The following is a 22,646-nucleotide window of genomic DNA, read 5'->3' as shown; positions in this document are numbered from 1 at the left end:
AGCAGGATGTGCAGGACAGACTGAGAGTGGGTGGATCTGGTTGCAGCTGATTCTCACCTCGCTGGCCAGCTTCTCGTACTCCTCCATCAGTTTCTCGTTCTCTTGGTTGACGGCCAGCACCTTACAGATGCGGTTGGCAGCTGTCTCAGCCTGAGGGAGAGAGAGTAACAACATTAAATATACATTTACAATGAAGGATAAATAACCAATTGATCTTCACACATTTCTAACATGTATTCTTTAGGGCTGACGCTACGTTGTCAGCATTTTCTGTGTCATCAGGTTTGAAAATTATAAAAATCTAAAGTAAATGTTTGCATCCATAATAAATAGGTCCAAAGAGTCTACAGTGAGATTAGAGTATCATGCTATTCAGCACATAAATATGGCAAACAAATATACCAAAAAATGAAAACACCATCTGACCTGCTCAGCACCAGCAAAGGCGTGGTAGAAGCAGGACACATAGGTCATGATGGCCTTCTCATCGGGTTTGGGTGTGTTCACAATATCTGAGAGTGAAAAAAAAGATTAACAATGTACCTAACATACCTTTATCATGTTGTTATGAAAGTTATTATATTCATAAAGTACATGGTTTAATTCACGAATCAAATGGCAAAGCAAAAGATTACTAACATTAATTAGAGAGTCTAATTTACTGACGAGTCCTTTTAAGGCAAAATCTGTCATATTTCCGAGGTAAGACATGTTTCCATAGTGATTTCAAATGCATAAATTTTTTTTTGCAAATGGATGAATTTCAAGAAGAAGGACCACTCCTCTTTGCACCATCTGGCGTTATGTATTTTTGCTTAAGTGGAGATTTTTTGTGTGTGTGTGTGTCAGCACTAAAACACACAGGTTCGTCATTCTGACAAATTAACAGTCTCTCACCTTCAGCGTCAAGCATCTTGGGGATGTCCAGGAACTTCTCAGCCACCTCGAAGGCAGTGTTCAGGTTACCGATAGGGTCATCCTACAGGCACACGCAATTACTGTCAAACAATGCACAGTTGGGGCTGCGCGGGGACTGTCATAAAACAGTAAAATCATGTTTCGATATCGACCAGACGGGAATGTTAACACACTGAAAGGAAGGAAACTGAAATTATATTTTCTGACAGATGTAACAAACCAATTTTTCAGTCTCTGAGATTTTTGGCAAGCAAGTAATAAAGTGTGTGGGCCTCATTTTAGTTTCCTTCCTACGTTGTTTTTAATCCAACACATGTCAAAAAAATTTAGATGAATGTTTTTTTTCTTGGCCGTTCTTCCCTCCTGAAAAAGAAAGCAGTTCTGGACCAAAAGATAACTTTTCTCCTTCTAATACTTGTGTAAATTTTTAAGTGGAAGATTGCCGATACTGATATTTATAATGCAACTTATGTTGACGAGTGAATTTAAAAACCAATATGTGTCCAACCCTTCACTGAAATATAACTTATTAATGCTCCAACCACCAGTCTATTGAGCCTGAAATCCAGGCTAATTTTATGTAGCACTGCCTTCTATTTTGGTGGTGCAACATAAGGTGCTGGGAAATAGATTTCATACGGGTAAAATAATGAATAGTGCTAAAATAAAAGACAAAGGAACAGAATCAACAGAAAATCATTGACAGTCGTTATTTAGTACAAATAAAAATTGGACCCGATCAATACAAGAAAAGGTAGGAGGTAAGGATAGAGCACCTTTCTCAGTTTGGAGTAGTCAATGAGGTCAGGTCTGTGTCTGTGGATGAGGGCGCACAGAGCCAGGCCATCCTTCCAACTGAGCCACAAGAAGAGGAAGGAGATAAGGAAAAAGACAGAAGACATAAATAAAAAGTGGAACAAAGACCAGAGAAGAAGGCAATATAAGAACTAAGGAAGATTCAGACAAAATAATCATGAGACGAAGGCAAAAATGGTGAAAGAGCAGGAAGAAGGAAGTTAAGTGGGAACACAGGACACCAAGATGTTTAAAGAAGGGAAAGAAACGGTAAAACTGAATTAAAGTAAAGCAAAAAATAGATAAATGGTTGCAGTTTCCTGTTTATGCCACTGTTCGGCGTTGTACACCCACCTGATGTGGAAATTCTGCACGTTGACGTTCCTGTAGGGGGCGGTCTTCCTCTGGCACCACAGCAGCAAACCCTCCTTAGCGGAGGTCTCTGTAAAGCACCAGGGAGGAGATGATGAGTATTTAGACATTTTATTCTAACATTATTCTTCAGTAAGTAAATAGACAGAAGAAAATATCATGAAAGAGGTTGTATAAAAAGCACAGTACTCACACTGCTAATATACATCTCTCCGCTTAATAGTCATTTATTCATTATTTTCTAGACAAACTAGTGATGCAGCTTGTTTTAAGACACTGCACCTGCACTAGTGGAGGAAACGGGTGCTATGAGAGGTTAGAAGGAGGTCGCGCCAAAGGGATTAGAGCCATATGACAACGGAAGATATTAAAGAGCAGGGGCAATAAAAGGAGAGTTAAGGAAGATGAGTGGAGGGTAAAGGCTGGAGTCAGGAAGAAGGACAGGGTGAGCGAGGTCTGAGTCTTAGTAAACGAAAATTTATTGTGACGTGACCTGCCTGACAGCATGAAGGTTGAATAAAGTGACAAGAGGTGCAGGTAAAGTTCAGGGAAATTTGTTCGATGCAATGAATCAAAGTATGTGAGTTACTGCACACAAGTATGCAACAAATCTCAGAGAGGATGGAAACGTTGTTCACCTGAGACAGTTCACAGTAACAGAGTATTATGTGATGTGTGAAATCTGACTACTTCCAGACAAAATAAGTACTCGGTGTGTTTTTTTGTAACGGTATAAACAAGTAAAACGTAGATTAAAAAAACAGTAGAGGCTAGAAATGTTATTTCATTCATTTCAGTACTGGAATATTTATTATATATGATAGAAATTATGAGACCTGGTACCTGATGAAATATAAGGATGAATTAACCAGTAAAAAATAGGACAATCAAAATCAACACTTTTATAACAATCCTGGGTTAATTTTAAGTGTGACATCCCCCAATGACTGCGGTCAATTGCATCAACAGAGCGACCATTATTATCTTAATAAGTTTTTTAAATTAGTTGTAAAACTTTTTAATAGCTTCTGAGGCATCTAAGTAAACTTATTTAATTGCTTTTGAAGACTTTTAAGAACTGCTGATACCCTGAACGTAACATAATCCGTTTACCAGTACCTTTAAAGCCCACTAATTACTATATTTATTCTAGTCTTTAAATAATTATAAAAGCCAAAGTGCAAAATGTTGCTGTTTTGCAAAAACATCTAAATTATTTCTTTGATGTTAAATGAATATATTCATTAATGTCGCAGTTAAGTTCACACAAACACACCTTCCACAGAGATGTCCTGGATGGCGAAGCGCAGGATGATGGTCCAGATCATACCAAGGGTCATCTTCACGTTGCCATCAACAATTTCTGCAACACACACACACACACACACACACACACACAGACACTTGTAATCTTGGCAACAGACCAGTTTTTAAACACTATAAATCAAGACTTTCACACCGGCATCTTGACTACAACATCAGACGTTGTGTATCTGCTACTGAAACAAGTCTGTGTGCAGCTTGAAGTGAATAGAGAGGACAACTTTCACAAAAATAAACTAACTGCTTTTGAAGTGCTGCTATGTAAGTGTTGCATGAGTGTGTTTTTATGAACTGTCAGTCTGACGGTGTTTACTGAGTCAGGTTCCCCTCAGAGACCGAAGCAGATCCAGAGGGTAAACACATGAAAACTGAGCACTGATTCCTGATTAAGACTTAAATGTCAATGCAGAACATTTCGCTGCTCAGACTGATGTTTGTTATAATTGTGTTTTATCCCTTCGGTTCTGATTAGATACTACCTGTCATCTGCAGAATCATCTAACCTCCCATAATAATCAATGTATTAGGTTTTTTTAGTTTGTTGTTTAACCAAGGACACATTTGCCTGCTGCTTAATATCATCTTTTGTCTTTTATGTATCTAACAAAAAACAATCCAATACAATTTGTCAAAAAGTAGTGTCAAACATATAAGGTGACTTTGGGCAACTGTAAATATTTTTGAATAAATTGTTTTGCAGTCAACTCTTCATGTTTCCCAGTTGGACGATCTACTGTTTCCTATATGCCAACTTATCTGAACTCTCTCGACGCTGTGAACCTCACCAGCCATCTGGTGCTCGAAAATAGGTCCAAGAAATGCAAATGCTGTGTCACCTTGGTATATTAATTAAAGGTGAAGAAAACTGGTGGAACAAGAGCAAGATAACAGGGACACATTAGTCAAAGCGGGATGCTCACCCTCAGCACCGATAGACACCAGCTTGACGCCCTTGCTGCAGATGAAGTCTAGGGCTTTATTCACGTTGGCGATCTTGTGGAAACGCATCTTGCCTTTGTCGGGTTTGGGCAGCCTCTCACCTAAAAGACAAAAGGGAAACATCACATCACTACAGCTGAAGCTATCACTCAGTCAGTCAATGAAAATGAATGTCAACTCTTCTCTGGTTACAACTTTATTGATTTATTGTCAAAACAATCAACAAATTAACATATAATTAATATAATAATCATTAGGCAAAACCTAATATTTATTTTTCACCATCAGTGTTTGTCCTTCGTTGGAAAATACAAGAAAAACAGCTTACAGTAAATCCATTTGTGTAGAAATTTATTTTGATAAAAACTGACTTTTTATCACCTAATCATCATTGATGGTTGGTGTAACCCTGTATCTTTAAAAGTGTAACAATGCATTTCTTCTGTACAAAAATATAGGAAAAACCTGATTGTTTCCAATTACTATATAAGCAAACACCAATTGTGTGTGTGTTGATGAGATCCACCTGATATGACCTCCAGCAGCAGCATGAGTTTGAGGCCATTTCTGAAATCCTCTTCAATGTTCTCAATCTGTGTCCCAGCCTTCCTCAAGTGGGAGTTACACCAGGCTGTGAAGGTCTGACAGAGAGACAGAGAGAGGGTTACACTGTCACCAGTGTGACTGTATGACAAGTACATTCACAGACACTGACAGCAGCAACCGTGCCTCTACATCCTAAATTAAAAAACAACTATAAAACACAAACAGAGCAGGGTCAAATCTGCTTAGCAAGGCCTGAACTGTCCTCTTCCATTTGTGATCTTCTCATGACTCGGTCAGAGACACACAGTGACATGTCAGTCTGACGCTAATTCAACAGCCCTGAACAAGGTGGATGTGCCCGTATGGTTCACATTATAATTTAGTTTAGTTAATTTACTGTGCTTTTGAAAAAAAAATCCTCGGCAGAACAACACGAATGCAGTACAACATCACAAATGTGTAGCGAAGCCTTTATTTTACAGCATTATTCAGCTGACACGAGTGTGACGTAAACAAACTATAGATGTATGTAGTTCTGAAGAAATTAGTCAATTAACTAATAATCTGACAGTTTAACATTTTGATTCCAAATCTGTCACTAAAGAATAATATTACATAACTATATAATATGCTCTAACCCTCTTCAATAATATAAATGAAGGACACTGAAAGAAAGAAGAGTTGCCTCACTGATTTCCTCTATTTGCACTTATAAGCGACAGGATCCAGAGATAGAGGCTCAAAATGCAAATTCACATTGTAATTAAAGTATGTTTTGTCTGCAGCATTTAGTGCTAAGCTTGACGAAACCAAGATGTGAAAGAAACTAGTTCCCTTCCAATATAACAGTTTAACTTCTCCACAAATGAATCATAACCCTGCAACATAATTACAGTAAAAGTTTAAGTTGTAATCAGCATATTTATATATACCTTCACACACACACACACACACACACACATACACAAACACATATCAGCTGCAACAATATCACCGCCTGGTGGTTTTAATATAAAAATATTATGAATTTAATCATATTGTGTTACCCTCCTGTTAGCATGTGCCCAACAGTGAGCTTTAAGCCTTATTTTTCAATTAATTACCTTTCCTGTTTTGCCATAATCCACATAATAAGTACTGTTTAAAATACATTTTGCTGTGTACTGTGCTGAGCAGCTGCAGACGGCTCAGAGTGGCCATGCTTACTAAAATAATTTAAAAGGAAACACACAGTTTGTGGCCAGCAGAGACAGGTCTAAAATTCTGTGTAGTGTATCATGATAGTTATATAGTTAAATAATTTACCAAGCAAAATTAAAAAACATTTGTTTCTCAAAGAAAGGATTCTGTGCCCTATAAATTAAATAACTTGGAGCTGTTTGAACATGGTGGAAAATACCACGATGGGAACTGGGACTAGTTTCTGACCTTGTGAAGAAAACAAACAAAAAATTTTGAACAGACTTACTGATAATGAAAAAGTAATAGATGTAATCTTAATGTGATCACATTTATTGCCTGGGGTTGGTCATTCAAGTAGTATGAGGTTTTTATGAGTCCCTGCATTGTTGGCACACCTGCCGCCAAGTCCCATGTTTGGCCCGTCAGCGTTCTGTCGAGCATTTAGTAAGAGTAGATGCCGTGTTGTTAAAAAGCCAAATCTCCCATTTCAGAAACCAAGCTGCTCATTAGGTGAAGCCACTGTGTGTAATGGGCAGAATGCAGATGGTGATGTAAATGGCTCTCAGCCACCGAGTGCTTGTTTTGGGTCTGTCTGTACAATTGCCTAATGGTGCCATTGGTGCACGTCGGAGACAATACAGCTGGTTCCATCAGGGCCTTCAATCAATCACTGGATAGTATTTTGAGAGGCTTTCACAATGTTTAGCTTCAAATGTGAGTATGGGGGGAGTTTACGTTCTAGGGCTCCCACTGTAGAGCCAAAACTTTGCCGGGGTCTGGAGGATGTGTGGGTGTAGCAGAATAAGTACATGAGCTGAATAAATAACTACAGATGATAGTGTGGGCAGAGTGACGAGAGAGAGCCTGAGCAGAGAGACAGGGAAAGAAATTTATAAATTAGCAATGAAACAGGTTTGTGCCCAGTGACAGCATTAATGTTTCACTGGAGCAAATGACAGTAGACAATCCAGAAATGAAAATCTCTATGTTCGTGACCTATACGTGGGTGTGTATTTACATCCCTGTGTACTTTAATATCTGACGTCTGCACTCGAGTTGACCGTAGAGTTACGTGGACGGACAGAAGCACCACAGACAGACAAAGGAGACAGTGACAGAGAGTTGGGAAAAAAAGACAGTGGTGCATCTGGCAGAGGGCAGGGGAGGGAGGAGGAAACCACATCAGTCACTAAGTGACAGAAGAGAGAAAGTAGAGAGTTGGTGAGGGAAAAGGTTCACAGCTCATCCTACTTCTTTACCATCGTTCCCTCAGAGTGTTAGTGAGGGAGCATTGAGGGACCATGTAGAAGGTAGGTCTTTTGAATTTCGTAATGCTCTATAGCAATCACAGAAGCCTTAAACCCCCCCATGACCTTTGCCAACGATCCAAGTATCCACAGAGATGAAGATTTCTTGTGTGCGACGCAGAGAATTGAGTGCGAACAAGGGCTGCATGATATATCCTTTCACACTGTCATCACGATGTGGGCATGTGCAAAGGCCACATGCATGCTTGCCGTGCGAGAGATTTAATATGGGCCTTTTGCTCTTTGCCGCTTTCCCATAAAGCATTGGTGAAGAACCTGGGCAACGGTTTCTGTCTGCACAGCCTCGGTTGGTTCAAGGATTTGCAGAAGGATTTCATCATACTGTACGATAAAAATATTTTGAAATGTCATGAGAGTAAAACTAAATTTTTTCATCAACATAATATTTAATGCACATACAGCCAGTACAATTATTACTTAATTAGAAAGTAATCAAAGCTAATGTTTAATAATTTTCATGGGGGATGCATACCTGATATATACTTATATCTTATATTCTGATATAATTTATTTGGTATGTAAGGGCATATGCAACCTTATCCCTGAATCTACACATTCAGCCAGTATGAATCTTCTTTCATCATCAGAGGTAACAAAAACGGTGTAGAGTCTATATAAAAAAGTTATATCAGTGCAATAGTTTGCATCCACCTTGATAAATTAATCAACAACCAATTTCTCATAAAATAACAAGTGCACTAGCTGAATGTGCATTAAATAATATGTTGATGAAACATTTTAAAATAAGAGGACGCAAACTTTTCCACCCAACTGTAAACTAAGATTATATAACCCAGTATCAAAGAACTTGCTACAACTTTAGATTGATTCACATGATAATGTAACACCTTAATGAATGGCTGCAACAATATGTTTTTTCCATAGATTGTCATGGATAAATATACATCTTGCTAATAATACATCTAATTGCAGCACTTATTTTAACTGCACTGTTAGTTAGGATCTGAATACTTAATGGAGCAATTAATTTGCATTTTCTTTGGAAAACTTTGCACAACATCTGAGCATTTAGCTTGCTACATTTGTAAAACCTTACTTCATATAAAGTAAATTTATAAATCTGAAGAGGCCACAAAGACACACGCTTGTGGACAGAGAGAGGCAGCAAAGAGGAGAAGTGAGGAGCGACAGGAATGCCCAGGCCCTGGTGTAATTTGATGTAAGGGACTGGAAGAAGAGGCCGCCTGTCCAGCCAGCCGGGGTCCTAGCAGGTGCTCGTCTCCTTTGCCATGCATGACCAAATTTAGCCAGAGAGGAGACGAGAAGGTGTGTAAAGGAGGAAGGAGGCGTTAGAAGGCCAATAGAGCAAGGAGGTGGGGAGGCAGGGTGGGGGTGGGGGCTAAATTAGGTAGAGAAGAAGAAAAGACAGAAAGGTGGAGAGAGGGTGGAGGAGTCTGAGAAGGAGGAGGAGGTTGTGTGGGCTAAATCAGGTTGCTATGAGACACCACCCGACAGCTGAGAAGGCAGGATTCCTGAGGTGAACTGTAACGGAGAAAATAGGAGAAGGAGGAGGGGGAGGGGGTGCAGGAGGGGGCAGGAAGCAAGGAATGGATTGAAGAAAATGACGAGATATAAAATAATAAACTTGAGAAAGTGAGGGAAAGATGAGAGCAGTGAAACCTCACCAACATCAAAGGCGAGCTGTTAGAAACTAAACTGGTGGTAATTGAAATCAAAGATTCCCTCAACTTAATAAAGCCGGAGATAAAAACCATAATCCCAAATTCATTAAATCCAAAATACTTAACAGAGCGCAGGACGATAAAAACAATTATCTGTCATACCTGTGACAGCCAGTGCTATTATTTCTAGTCCTCTGCATCTGTAATGCTCTGTTATCTGATCCCCTGGGGTTGTTCAAATGCCTGTGGTGGTCTACAGAATCCACTGGCATGAAGTCACCGTCCTCCCTTACCTACCCCCCTCTGTCCACACCTGTCGGTCCGGCCTGGCTCAGCTCGGCTGGGACCTTTTTACAGGTCTTTCTTGTAAAATGAGGTCACAGTAGTCCAGAACGCCTGTCATAACTCCACCCTCCCAAGGGGAATCAGTGCTGCTGACCCTCCTCAGTACAGCTGACACCCACAAACACACATGTTCCATCACACATGCACACACACATCTTCCCATCTCCACAGGCTCAGAGTTCATAATAATGTCAGCTAGTTTGACTGTTCATCAGAGCTGATTCTACCTCGGAGGGGACTCCACGACTGAGAAACAACTTCTGAACAGACTCTTCAGTGTCTGCACTGATACCTCAGGAAGGATCTGGTGTAGTTTGGTTACAGTAATATATTAGGCTGTAGAAAAGCTCTGTTTTGCACAAAGGCATTTTTCCAAAAGGCAGTTTTTCTTTTCTGTCCTCAGACTTTTTAAATGAAGCATTCACCTTCACTACTGACCATAATATACAAGAGATTAGAGAGAGAGATTACAGAACAATGACATCACCTGATGTTAAAGGTGAAGCCTGGCTCAGTAGGATTTATGCAAAATAACATTATCTGTCCTTAGACCCTTAAATCAAAAAGGAGCTACACACGCACACCCCTAGGCAAAAGACAACACAAAACAAAGAAGGGACGGGATTCCAGGACAAACAGATGTGTTCAATGTACACAAATAAAATGACCTATTTTAATTGACACACATTGTATTTTATAACAGCTATCTCAAGGTTTCAAGAAATAATGAGAGCTGTGTTGCAGGAAACAATAAGCTAAACCTTGTGTTAGTTCTGAAGAACACGCAGTACAAAATCCATTATGACTTTTATTAATTCATATTTTTTTGTACACAAGAATCCAGGAGAATCATCTTGTGTGCCCATAATGGATGAAGACAGCACATTTTATTGCAGCTTTGAACATTAAGCCCATAACCTCATTCTATCAAGTCCAGTTAATATAAATAAAAATCCTGATGTAGTCTTTATGGAGCACACAAAAATCGGAATTCATTCGCTTCTTCTCTTTCAGTTGTTTATATTGTGCCACTTTGTGTTTGAACTCATTCTTTTTAGCTTATATGTCTAAATATATGGTATTTTAAAAGGGATATCGAGCACTACTGCACTGTAGGATTGGATAATTTAAAAGGGAATAAAAGGGAATTTACTGCACTTAAACAGCTGATAATTTATTTTCAAAATGTAGAAAATACTGTATATCCAAAAGGCATATAGCTGACATAAAGTCAGTCCACATATTGTATGTGTGTCTTATTTTAATATACAGTAAGACAGGTGTTTATGTCTCACAGCAAAAGTAAATATAGTCTGCCTGCAAGGTTGACTCCATTTACACCTGTCCATTTGCCGTTGTCACAACCTCACTCTCTCTCTCTCTCTCTCTCTCTCTCCCTCATACACACACACCCACACACACACAAACAAATCAGTGTACACAATAATAGCTGCACATAAAAACGCTGTGCTCTTTTGTTTACAAAGGTCATTGTGACTGTGAAGCAAATTCAAACCTGGACCATATGAGACCCCCAAATATATTCACAGAAGAAAGTAAAATGTAGGCCAAAAAAATATAATTAGTCTAAGAACTAATGCATTTGTAAAAAAACTCTGTAATACTTTGAACACAAATTAAAGTCACAAATCTTTATCGCTTTGAAAGAAAATATGAAGCCACCAATAAAGTAACATATCATATGATTCTGGATCACTTCACTCCAGCTGTTTGACAGTAAAAGGTGTTTGCACAAAGAATGCAATGTCCACCATCCCCCCATCCCCACGCCCACAGTAAAAAACCTGTGGCTACCACTATCAACAGAGCACAGGTCAATACTTATAGAGAACTGACCTGAGTACTCCCTCTACTGCTAAGTCTGCCTATTTCTAATACTGGATTTAAGAATAAAGTTTATTTCATGTTTATTTAGGTTTTTGATAAGTTGAAATAAGTTTTATTTTCAGTTTTGTGTAACTGAGCATGATTTGAATAGTTTTTAAACAAACTGATTCAAATTTGTGCTTAATCAAGAGCATTTTTACTGGCTGACATGCAGCTTCCAATTGTCAGCGGCCACTCTGAAAGTCTGAGCAGGAATCTGTGGACTGAATGTATCTGAGTGCCAGTGTATGAAATGCAACAAGCTGTTAGCATATCACCGAGTGCAGAAAAAGAGCAGAATGTGTTCATTTGTCAGGGCTGATGGAGTGAAAATGCTCCATTGCCAAACTCTAATCTTGAACTTTACTCCTCATATCAGTAAAAAAGCTAAAATAAAATCTACCATCAACTTATGCAAAGGCTTGTACAAAAAGGCAGTGTCAACAATTTTCAAACATGCATGCCAGTAATTGTTCATTTTAGAAATGAAACACGCTCAACTGCTGACATGGAAATTTTCTAGATTTGGTCATGTCCTCCACTTATGTAAGTCCTCAAGCCAAACAGTTGTGACAGAGTTGAACAGTCACCCTTGAGCCATATCAGCTCTGAGTGGACAAACAACACTCCCATCAACACTTGTCAACTAAAAGCAAGTGCCAATAGGAAAAAATAAAATAACAGCACTTATGAAAAGAGGAAAGTTTGCAGTGTATGCGAGTTTTTGGACAGTTACAACCTCCACTTGTCATGAGGACCGATGTTTGCCAGCCAAATCTGCAGTGAAGTAGATACAGAATATATTAAATGCAATATCTGCTACAAGTTATGGTGGTATACTCTAAGAAATGGAGTCAATTTCTATCCCCCAATCTACACTAATATGACAGGCAAAAAAGTAAATATATTACCATTACCATATATGTTACCATCTTTTTAAAGTAGATTTTTGGATATAAAAGTTTGCTATTATAATTATCAAATCCCTCATGTAAATATCATTGACTGAGGGAACTGAAAAGCAATGGCATTTATGCACACAAGTTGCCAGTTGCTGAATAATGAACCATTCATTTGAACTGATATACAACACACACATTTTAAAACGACATCAATAGAAGCACAGCACACAACAGAGTGTGAGGGGTTGACAAAGTTATTTCTATCACTCGCGAACCATTGCGTTTGTTTTTCTGTGTGACGTCACTTTCTTGCGTCAGACGTCTTTAGTAAACAATCCTCCTGAATTCCTCCACTGAGCTTCAACAGTCGATACATGACCGTGGTGGAGTGAGAGGGCAGAGAAGTTACGACACTCGACAGGTGTAGCTGACATTTAGGAGCCACCATGTCCCCCCACCCCCACCCTCTCTGCCTCCTCTCCCTCCTGTCAGCTTTAAATACCCCCCACCCCACCTCCAATTGGGAACATGACATAAGGGCCAACTGTCGATTCCCACTACGGACACCACTAACAGCCAAACCTAAACTCTCCTGCCCTATGGACTCACCTCTAATCCCCCCGTAACATACTACTGTGTGTAACTTCCTCTTCTACAAATAAATTTGTTGTTTACTCTGTAGCTGGTTGAAGTAATCACACCTCACTGACATCATTCACTTACAGTCACTTCTACTTTTTGATAAACTGGCAGACATAGATTTATCTAAATACTTTCATCAAACTATGACATTTATTCAATTAACCAATGAATACTGATCAACAGTTGTTGATCACTATTTTTTAACAGAACCATTTAACAAGAACTAATTTTCAGCACTACCTAAATTGTAAAAAAGGAGGTTATGGTGCAAAACGTTGAGCAATATAACAGACTAACCGCTGAATTATTCTCAAAAGTGCCCGACTAGGAAGCTCTTTGCTGTAGCAGAAGTTGAGGCATATGCTAATGTTACTAGACTAATTGAAAAATACATTCACAATCATACCCACTCAAACCGACACTGTGTCAAAGTCTGGGATGTCTCATATAAGAGCCTTTTACATCCACATGTGGTGCCCTGGTTTTGGCCTTCTTTGATTGGTTAGAAGGCTGAGCCTCACTCAAAAACCTCAAAAGAAATAAATAACTCTGTTTAATGTGTCACATTAAACACAGTTTAAGAGAGGCGGCTTCTCTCCATAACAAGACAAGTTATGGAGCATATTGTACTAAAAAATAGTAGAAGACACATGGAATTGGGTCAGTTAGGTTAAATATACTTGTTTAAATGCTAACTTACTTAGCAAAGTGGAAATATACAGAAGTCAAACAACTTATTATCATTCGGCACCCATGAGGTCAATCCAGGAAAAACAGAAAGAAGCTTCCTCAGATCGGCTCACAATCTTTGTAAAAACTATGCAAACAGCAGTTTCTAGTTTCATTTACAGTAGGTTAAAATGGAAGAAGTTCAATTCCCAACATCACTTTTTCAGCTTTCCTTTCCACCTCTTCTCTATTAAAGATTAACAGGCGACTTTCTCTGAGACCCTGCTGACAACAGGGCCACCAACGTGAGGCCTGAGTCTAAACTCACGGATTTACGTGTGTGTTTAGAGGATAAAAGGCCTAGGACACCTCCTCTAGTTAAAGTGTGTGTGTATGTGTGTTATCAACTATGTGCCAGATGCCAGTGAGATATAGTGTAGGCACTGGGGATTTCAGCTGGTGAGAGAACAGGTGGAGCATGTGGAGAAAGACAACTGCGCTCAACCTGCAAACACAGCGAACACAATGCTCATGTTTAAGAATATGTTTTGTACGCAGTGTAATACAAGGGTAATTCCTGAAATGCTTACCCATAATGTCAGTCAGCATTTACGCATCAGACACTCGATTTTCCTGTGATATAACATCATCATCTGCAGCATTTTAACCTGTGCAAGCCTATGAAACCATCTGATTTTGATTCACAGCACATTCGAAGTTGCAAACATTCGAAGGAGTGCTCTGAGAATTAAAACAGCTTTTGCCACATGGAAATACAGTCCTGACAATCCTACACCACACTATCTACAAGCCAGGTACCCCATTTATTTTCTGCCTGCGGCTGGTTTCCTGAACAACTCGAGGGAACGGATGGCTAACCTGGTTCAGTCAATCATTTGTTTTGACACAGCCATCTGTCTGCGTCGTCATATTAATTGCTTGGGCTCTGTGTGAGGAAACATTGTGTCCTGCTCTGCTCCATTGTGCTGCCTTACACTGCCACATGATTTCAGGTTGATGTGCCACCAGAACGATGCCGCTAGCCCAAAATGCCAGCCAAAACTTAACAATATGCCCCTCCAGCATTATCTGTGTGTGTGTGCACATGTGCAGGTGTTCACTTTCAGCAGCACCAGATATGCTGAAAGAAATTGAAGAGCAGGAACACTGTGTCACTTTTTTTTTCATATTTTTATATTTTCTCTTGCTCTAGAACAAAGTATAAGGCTTTGGCACTTATTTAAACAAAACTACCCATTTGTGGTACAAAGTCAATAAAGTGGAATCTTGGTTTTGTCATTTGATGTAATTACTGTCCACAAATGATGCTGTGTTGCCTAATGTAGTTTCTATGAAATCTTAATAATTTACTAAGGGTGTCCATGCTATCAACTCTGTGAGGGTGTCCTGTAACCAGTAGTGTTTAGATATAAACACTATTTTCATTTTGTCCATTAGCACTCCATCTCTTTAGCATCTTTAGTTGCTACTACTTTGTAAATGCACATTACCAACCTTCTTTTTTTCTTCAGTTTATTCACATCTTTAGTTCTTGCGTCTTTATTTGCGTATAATACCTTTATTTTCACCTTTAAGCACTTGCACCACTTTTCTGCTCTCACTGCACACACACACACACACAAAAACAAACACACAAACACCATCCTTATCTTTCATTGTTCACTCTGAAACAGCTCTCACCCTCCTTCTTGTTACCACAAGTCACAAGATGAATTGACTGACTGTGTGATCGATGGTGGGGGATAAAGTGAGTGTTCAGGTTCATGGTTGGCAGCAGCAGAATGCCGAGTCCTTTGTTGTTTAATGAGTTCTGATCTCGGAGAGTGAACGACCAGGGAGATAAATTGGGGGAAGTGATTGTGGAGGATTTATGACAGTGCAGCTGGCTGAAGGAGGTGGACAGGTTGGGGGAAGGAGATGAAGGGGGGAGGGTTGTTCCTAATTTTAGTAGGCCTTCTCTGAATTAACAGGCAAAACTGTGCAGGCAGATCTAGAGTTTGCTGAATCCACCCTAAAAGGAACTAGGATCATGAAAGTCTTATGTGAAATTGAGCTACAGCAGTGTACAGTAAAATACAAACCAGCTTCCATTGAGCTAAAGAGCAAATCACTGTCAAGCTTGTGATTCTACTTCTGAGAATCAAAAAAAGGTCATTTAATGCATTAGCCAGATGATCTTACAACTCTGATTTCATTTTGTTATTTGTAGGCTGACCACATGTGACCGCTGCTGTGCGCTTGATCACTCGGACAGTGCTCAGTTCACGTCCACCGAAAGCTGTTGCTGTACAGCCCGGTCACTAAAAAACGTATAAACATCTTTCACTTTGCAGGAAACAGCTCACGTTGTGCCGACATTCAGACGTTCACTTTCTAAATGCACCATACCCGATGAAACCTGATGACAGTGGCAACTCTAATCATTTCATTATAATCCAATACATAATGTTACATTTTGGGTATAAAATTCTGTTCACATTCTGACATTTTAACAGCAGCTAGCAATGCTCCCACAGAATACTTGATTGCAGCCTTTTAGGCCATTATAAAGTACATAATGATATCGTCATGACCTCAGTCCTATTATAGGAGACCCATCATCTTAGCAGACATCAAAATGACGACTGTAACTGCTGCTACCACCTACCTATAAATATCAAATGCATGCAGCAAGCAATTGGCCCTATCATTATCAGCATGGCTTTCTTTCTATAAAGACCGGTTTCGTGTATAGTTTGTCTTATTACTGCGGGAAGCTGAATGATAGACAAGGCAACATTTGAATCTGGCACCATTAGGACCTGAGGTGACATTTTGCAGGTGTTCAGCCATGTATCCTCTGTGTGTCAGCTGTTACTGAGGTCACAGACTTGGCAGCTTGTAGCTTTCTGCTTCCTCATAAACAAATCTCCATTTTCAAGACCAGTGCTGCGCCTGAAGAATAATTATATCTCAAACCTGGATGATATTAGCTTTGGACTACATCAGTTCATTTGTTGAAAGCACTTTTTAATCCTCAGCCTTAGTTCAGTTTGTTTGAACAAACCCAAAAGTGCAGACAAAGCTGTAATGGAAACAACACCACTGTCATCCACGCAATTTTCTCCAAGCTTTTATTCTATTTACAGACCCACAGGATCACTCTGATCAGATCAAGATGGCTGCGCTCACAGTTCATCAATCATCATTTCTATTTCACCCACTGGATTCTGACACCGCCACTGTATCGTGTGTCTGGTTTCGACATTACAACACTCTGCAAGAACTTGTCTGTCGTCAAAGTGCATCTCACTTCTCATAAGAAGTCAACAGCAAAAGTCACCAGAAACATGCATTCATGCTATTAAAATACAGCGTATGAGGAAAATGTCAAACACACACACACACACACACACACACACACACACACACACACACACACACACACACACACACAGTCCTCAACTCATGGCCTCCCAAGGCTCCTGCACTAAAGCAGTTTATAGAAGGCTCCCTACATGGACACGGCTTCTGGAATAGCAACTGCTATTTGATCTGACTGCAGGCTCTCTCACCTCTCCACTTATGTCTGAGCACTAAACACATACACTCTGCATATATCACACAAAACAGATACATCACACAGCACTCATTATTCTTATTATTTTGACACAATTCACCTAATAGTTCATAAAACAAAGGACCTGTTTATGTCCTACTCATCATGATGTGGTATAATTCTTAACACTATATACTGTCTCTTCTTTGTGTTTACAAAAATCATTGTAAAAGCTGAGATCAGAAATGTCTTGCTGTTCTTAGTTTAGTCTCTCTCTCTGCGAGCTCTTCTAGTCTGATGAAAGTAAATATGATTAGCGGTCCAGAAATCACCTCCCACCGGATCCTGCACAGATATCACATGACACTGACAGACTGAATCATGGGAGAGAATCTAAGATGATCTAAGATGTCTCCCCCCATCGCCCCAACTGCATCTTGGGTTTGGGTTTTGTAGCCTGATCACAGTTCAGTGGAAAAGCAATGATGCCCCAATTCTGGAATTTCCTCAATAATGATCCAGTGAGAACCAAGGGGAGGCAAGGATGTCTCTGGGCTGTCTCTGTGCTGTATTATTTATTTACTCAGCAACATAGATTAAAATCAAGTCTCATCTGCTAAAAGTACCTGGATGCCTGGATAACTGGTATAAAACACGTTAACTTATATGTTCAATAATGTATTTCAGTGTGTTCACCTTGAAGGGAACACATGGCAAATACATTATCAATTGTAATGTGATTTAATGTGATATCACTGACCATCAGATTCATGTGTAGACAAAAAATTAAATTCAACATTGTTTAGTCGAGGGAATGGTAAAGGTAAAAGAGCAAAGACGTCTATGTCGACATGGCTAAACCTTTTTTATGTTTACATTTTCTCAACAACTGCAAAACATACAAAGCAGTGTCACCGATGGGCTGGACCTGCATGAGGCTGTGGTTACATAAAACCATTATCAAGTGAAGAAACAGATGCTTTTAAGGCTAACTGTAATATTAACCACCTCCTCAATAAGAGCCAGTCCTTTAGCTTTCGGTCTTGCAAAACATCAGGTGAAATCTGTGACCCTGGCTGCCGCACTACTGTCTGAGTTATTAAAGTGCAAAATGAGATTAGATGAGAATAGATTTGATTACGCAGCACCCTTAGATAGCTTTTCGCCCACACAAAGATGCATTAGTTGAGTGGGTAAATCATATTACTGAATCTAACTTATAAAACACTTGAATACAACAGTCAATCCTTTGGCCACGTACCCCCTGAGGAATAGACGTGAATACAACAAAACTGAGAAAACAAATAAATATCTAAGTTCCAATGCCAAAGTAATTTAAAAATGGAAAAACACAGGGGAATGATATGAAGGTAGAAGGAGTGTCATGTCATCTGTGTATTGTTGCTTGTGTGCAGAAGCACCAATCCATCCACCATGACAAACACAGCACTTAGTCCTCTTATAAACAGCAATATACATTTGGTGTTACTGATGGTCTTGTGAGTGCAGTCCTCTGCAAAGAGGCTCATCAGCTGTTAAGATTCTGCTTGTAACTATCACTAGTTTTTGTAGATCTGATTGAATAGGTCTTTTCTAAGCTGTCAGTCAAGGATCTGAATGACATCAACAGGCTTCGAGAGTCTATGGACACACTGATTTCTCTCCACTAGGCATGTTCATTTAAAAACCAGCCCTTAAAAAAAAAATCAACAACACAAGTTGGAAATCTCATCACTTTGCCTTTTCATATCTCATCCTACTAGACACATTAAACCAGATGCAATATCCAACACAATTTTTGCATATTTTTCCTATTACAAGCCATGAGTCTTTTAGCTAGCAACCTGCAAGAGCTGCTACATGATAAATATAACCCAATGTCGACATGTACAATTCAAACACGTGGATGGCACAACACACACACCAAGCACACACTATTTCTAATGTCCAGTATCAGATTCGGCATCACTGTGTGTTGACAAACACTTTATTACTGCATCAAGTGGTGAGCAGCTTTTTCCACTGAAATTTCAAGGGTAGAAGAGAGAACAGGTGGTGCGAGGATTTCCTTTCATATTCACTGCATTGAAAAATGATGCGCTGGCTATATTTATGGGCTGATATCAGCTCCTTAAGCTAGATTTTACATGCCGCAAAGAGCAATGGGGTACGATGACCTACTCCCATGGGAAGACTAAAGAGAGGGGGCTTGCTTGGCTGTGCAGGGTTTTTCATGGGCTCACAATTAAAACATTGGCAGGAACAAGAGACAAAAAAAGAGTCTTTCAAAGGAAACCTTCAAATAAAGGCAGAAACACAAGACAAGATGTGCTGTAAAAAAAGATACAAAGAGATATTTCAAAAAATGGTGGCGAGAAGATGTGTTAAACCTGACTGGAGAAATAAACGAATGACAGAGAGAAAGAGACAGATGAAGGCACGGGGGGGGGGGGACGCTGGACCCCAGCAAGTTAAAAAAGTATTTTTAGGAAGATGTTTATTTGAAGGTCTGAGAAACCAATCTGGGGTGTATATCTACCAGCTTTGCCAGCTCTCTCTGTAACCATCTGTTGAGTCCTCTCACCCTGTCGCAGCCCTGTGAGGGGGGCGAGTGGTGGGTGAAAATTTGCAATGAAAAAACAATTCTGTAAATTCACTGCAAAGTGCCGACTAAACACCTCTGTCAAGATGCTGCTGTTGTTCCACTCCGTGGTGAAAGAAACCACAAATGTGCAGATCAGGTGTTAGACTTAAGTTAGGGTATAAACTGCTGTAGATATATTAACATTGCATATATATTTTTGTATGGACAGAAATAAACTTTATATCAGTTTTTTTTTTTATTACTGACATTTGACCGATTGTGAAATTGCCAACTGTTATGATAAATTAGCCAGCTGACTTTTAAAAAATAACAGCATTTGGAAATCTAAAAAGCCAAACTCTTTCAATTGTTAGCATCTTTAAATATTCAAACACTGTATAAACACAACAGGAAAAAGCCAGTGGTGCAATCACACTGCAGTCACACATCTTTACCACTGTTTAGGCATTTAGGCCTTTTTTTTTTCAACAATCACGTTTAAGACATGCAAAGCATCTATTTTGCCAAACGTTAATGTATACCATGTTTAACAAGACATAACAGAAATATTGAAGATATTTATGAAAAGTTATTCTATTTAAGTGGAACAAAAACTATGTTTTTTTTTTTATATTATGTGTTCTGTGTTTTGACTCTTTGCCCTCTAAACTGCAGATGGTAGCAAGAAGATAGTTTTGCTTTGGGATATCTCGGATTATGATTTATGTGCAATTAAAGGGCTCATTTAATGGCATAAAGGTATATTTGTTTTATTACTTTCCTGTATAATTCAGTTTTAACCACACTAACCTGGGCCACCCAGGCCAATTCCAGCTGCTATAATTGTTTGGCTTTGATTTCTTCATACCAAAGAGACTGCATACTTTTTATGGAACCTAGATATAAGAGCTAATTTACATAACACTAAATACAGTTTCAATTGCACGAAAAAGAACATAAGAATGGTGTTTGAGTGGCAGCCTTCTAACAGTCTCTAGACAACATTAGTATAATAAATTATGTTACTGACCTAAGTCATTAAAACAATCTACCTGACAAGTATTTTCAGCTTGAGTCCCAGAACTCAGTGATGGTGGAGTGTGGTGCCCTCTTGGTCATCCAACTTGGCAACGACAGCCTGTAGGCCTGTTAGACTAACCAACTTAGAAAGAGAAAAATCTTTCCACTTAGCTACACATGTGTGAGATGATAAAACTCCTTTTAACCTATGCAGGCATTGTTTCTGTCAATTTTTGTATAGGCATTAAACACAACTGTCTTCTATGTTACAAGGCCTGCTAGGCCAGAGCTAGGCCCTCCTCTTATGCTACCTGCTGGCTAATAATAACAGGCTACAAATGTTTATTTTTACTTTTTTTGGCTGACATGTGTTAACACTGAATTTAGTACTCAACTATCATGTATTTCTTGATTTTATATTAACATTTTAAATTACAATCTGACATGGCCAGATGAACGTTTCATTAGTTACTGGGGCAAATATTTGGTGTTGGGCTGAACTCTGCTACAGCTACATGACAGTTTCATTACATAGAAACCAACCAGTACCAATGAAATAATAAAGTTAATTAACTAGTAATTAATTTGCAACAGTTTACATCACTTTTTTTGTGTATCAATTACTTAAAAGAATATGGAGGACAGTTGATATTGAAAGTTTGAGCACTGTAACAAATGTGTGATAAATCAAGATATGTAGAAATCCTGGGGCTTTTGGAGCCTTGGGAATCTATGCACACATTTGAGCTAAAAGCAAACAGACTTGTAGTTGTAATTGACATGAAAGGACTGTGTGTTTCTCTCTCCTCTTAAACCCAGTCTTTGCATGCACTGTCCTAGTGTAAAACTACTCTATGTTCGCCTAATAGTAAAATATTATGAAGATTGGTAAATTGTATAGCAATGTATCAAATGTAGGCTGAGACTGGGGAGGGTGGAATTATATTTAGACAGTCTTCGCAAGGCAATCAGGGATAACTGAAAGGCAACACTAAGAAAGTTCCACGGCTTAAAATATCTGCCCACACAGCTTCTAGCAGGACTGAAGTGCCAGGTGCGAGGACAGCTATAGTGCAGATGCCCCGTTTCATCTAGGGCTGTTTTATACATTATACAATTAGAGTGAGACCTGTAACTTCGACAACAATGGTTATGTTTCATGAAGATGCATAAAAATAAATCACTTATTTGCGATATGAGGGCTTGGACACGTTTGTGCGTAATTACGCATGGCGGGAACAAAAACTAGCGTGCTGTTCTTAGCCCCCAGAGTCCAGCCTCCGAACCTACCTTTCTCTGCTGCTTCTCCCAGGCAGGGTCCAGCAGTAGGTCCCTGTCCCAATCCTCCTCCTGGGTCATGTACGTTTCTTCATGCTGGATCGTGTAGGAGTTGCTATATGTGATTTGGGTTTCGACAGCTGTCATCGTGGCGCCTGTGTCAGGACTTCTCAGGTCCTCCTCAGCTTATAAGAAAAAAATATAGGCAATAGAAAAGACGACGACGCCGTGAGAACTTCCTTGAGACGAGTGGTCTCGATTTTGAGGGACAGTTAGGGACTGCAGAGACCAGACTGCGGAGGTGGTTGCTCCCACTACCAGAAGACCCTGCTGGCCGGTGCTCCTTTCCTGGTCAAAAGTGGCACACGTGACCGCACCCCAATAAGTATGGGATCCGACAGCTTGAGTATCAGGTTCTGACCCTAAAAAGGTGTAAAAGGCGGGGTGGTCTCCCGCAGGCGGGTCTAACGGGCTTGCGAGAGGTGTGGGGAGACGTCAATTAAGCTCCCTCGCTCCAGAAGAGTTTTTATGGCCATTGCAATGCACCTGTTGCTGCTAATGACCCTCAATGACAAACCCAGACCTCTGTAGTTTCAGCCTACCTCACCCAATAAAGATGTCAATGATCTAAGTCTCAAATGCTCACAAATGTTGAGTCAAACAATGAGAGCAACCCTAAGCATGAGCATGGCATTCCACCTATCTAAACATTAT

General features: G+C 39.6%; 1 protein-coding gene across 1 annotated transcript in view; it reads right to left on the bottom strand.

The window, feature by feature from the left end:
- actn3b (actinin alpha 3b) overlaps window positions 1–22,294 on the bottom strand; it is a 30,674-nt gene extending 8,380 nt beyond the window's left edge. The window contains exons 1-9 of the mRNA XM_067523391.1: window positions 21,945–22,294; window positions 4,874–4,988; window positions 4,329–4,448; window positions 3,362–3,448; window positions 2,068–2,155; window positions 1,695–1,773; window positions 898–979; window positions 427–512; window positions 58–150 (exon numbers count right to left, since the gene is read on the bottom strand). Coding sequence (XP_067379492.1) covers window positions 58–150; window positions 427–512; window positions 898–979; window positions 1,695–1,773; window positions 2,068–2,155; window positions 3,362–3,448; window positions 4,329–4,448; window positions 4,874–4,988; window positions 21,945–22,079 — 885 coding nt within the window. The 5' untranslated portion in view covers window positions 22,080–22,294. The remainder of the gene's footprint in view (window positions 1–57; window positions 151–426; window positions 513–897; window positions 980–1,694; window positions 1,774–2,067; window positions 2,156–3,361; window positions 3,449–4,328; window positions 4,449–4,873; window positions 4,989–21,944) is intronic.
- Between the last annotated feature and the right edge of the window lie 352 nt (window positions 22,295–22,646).

This window comes from Channa argus, chromosome 12, assembly GCF_033026475.1.
Source record: "Channa argus isolate prfri chromosome 12, Channa argus male v1.0, whole genome shotgun sequence".
NCBI lineage: Eukaryota > Metazoa > Chordata > Actinopteri > Anabantiformes > Channidae > Channa > Channa argus.
This window is presented reverse-complemented; position numbering and strand designations above follow the sequence as displayed.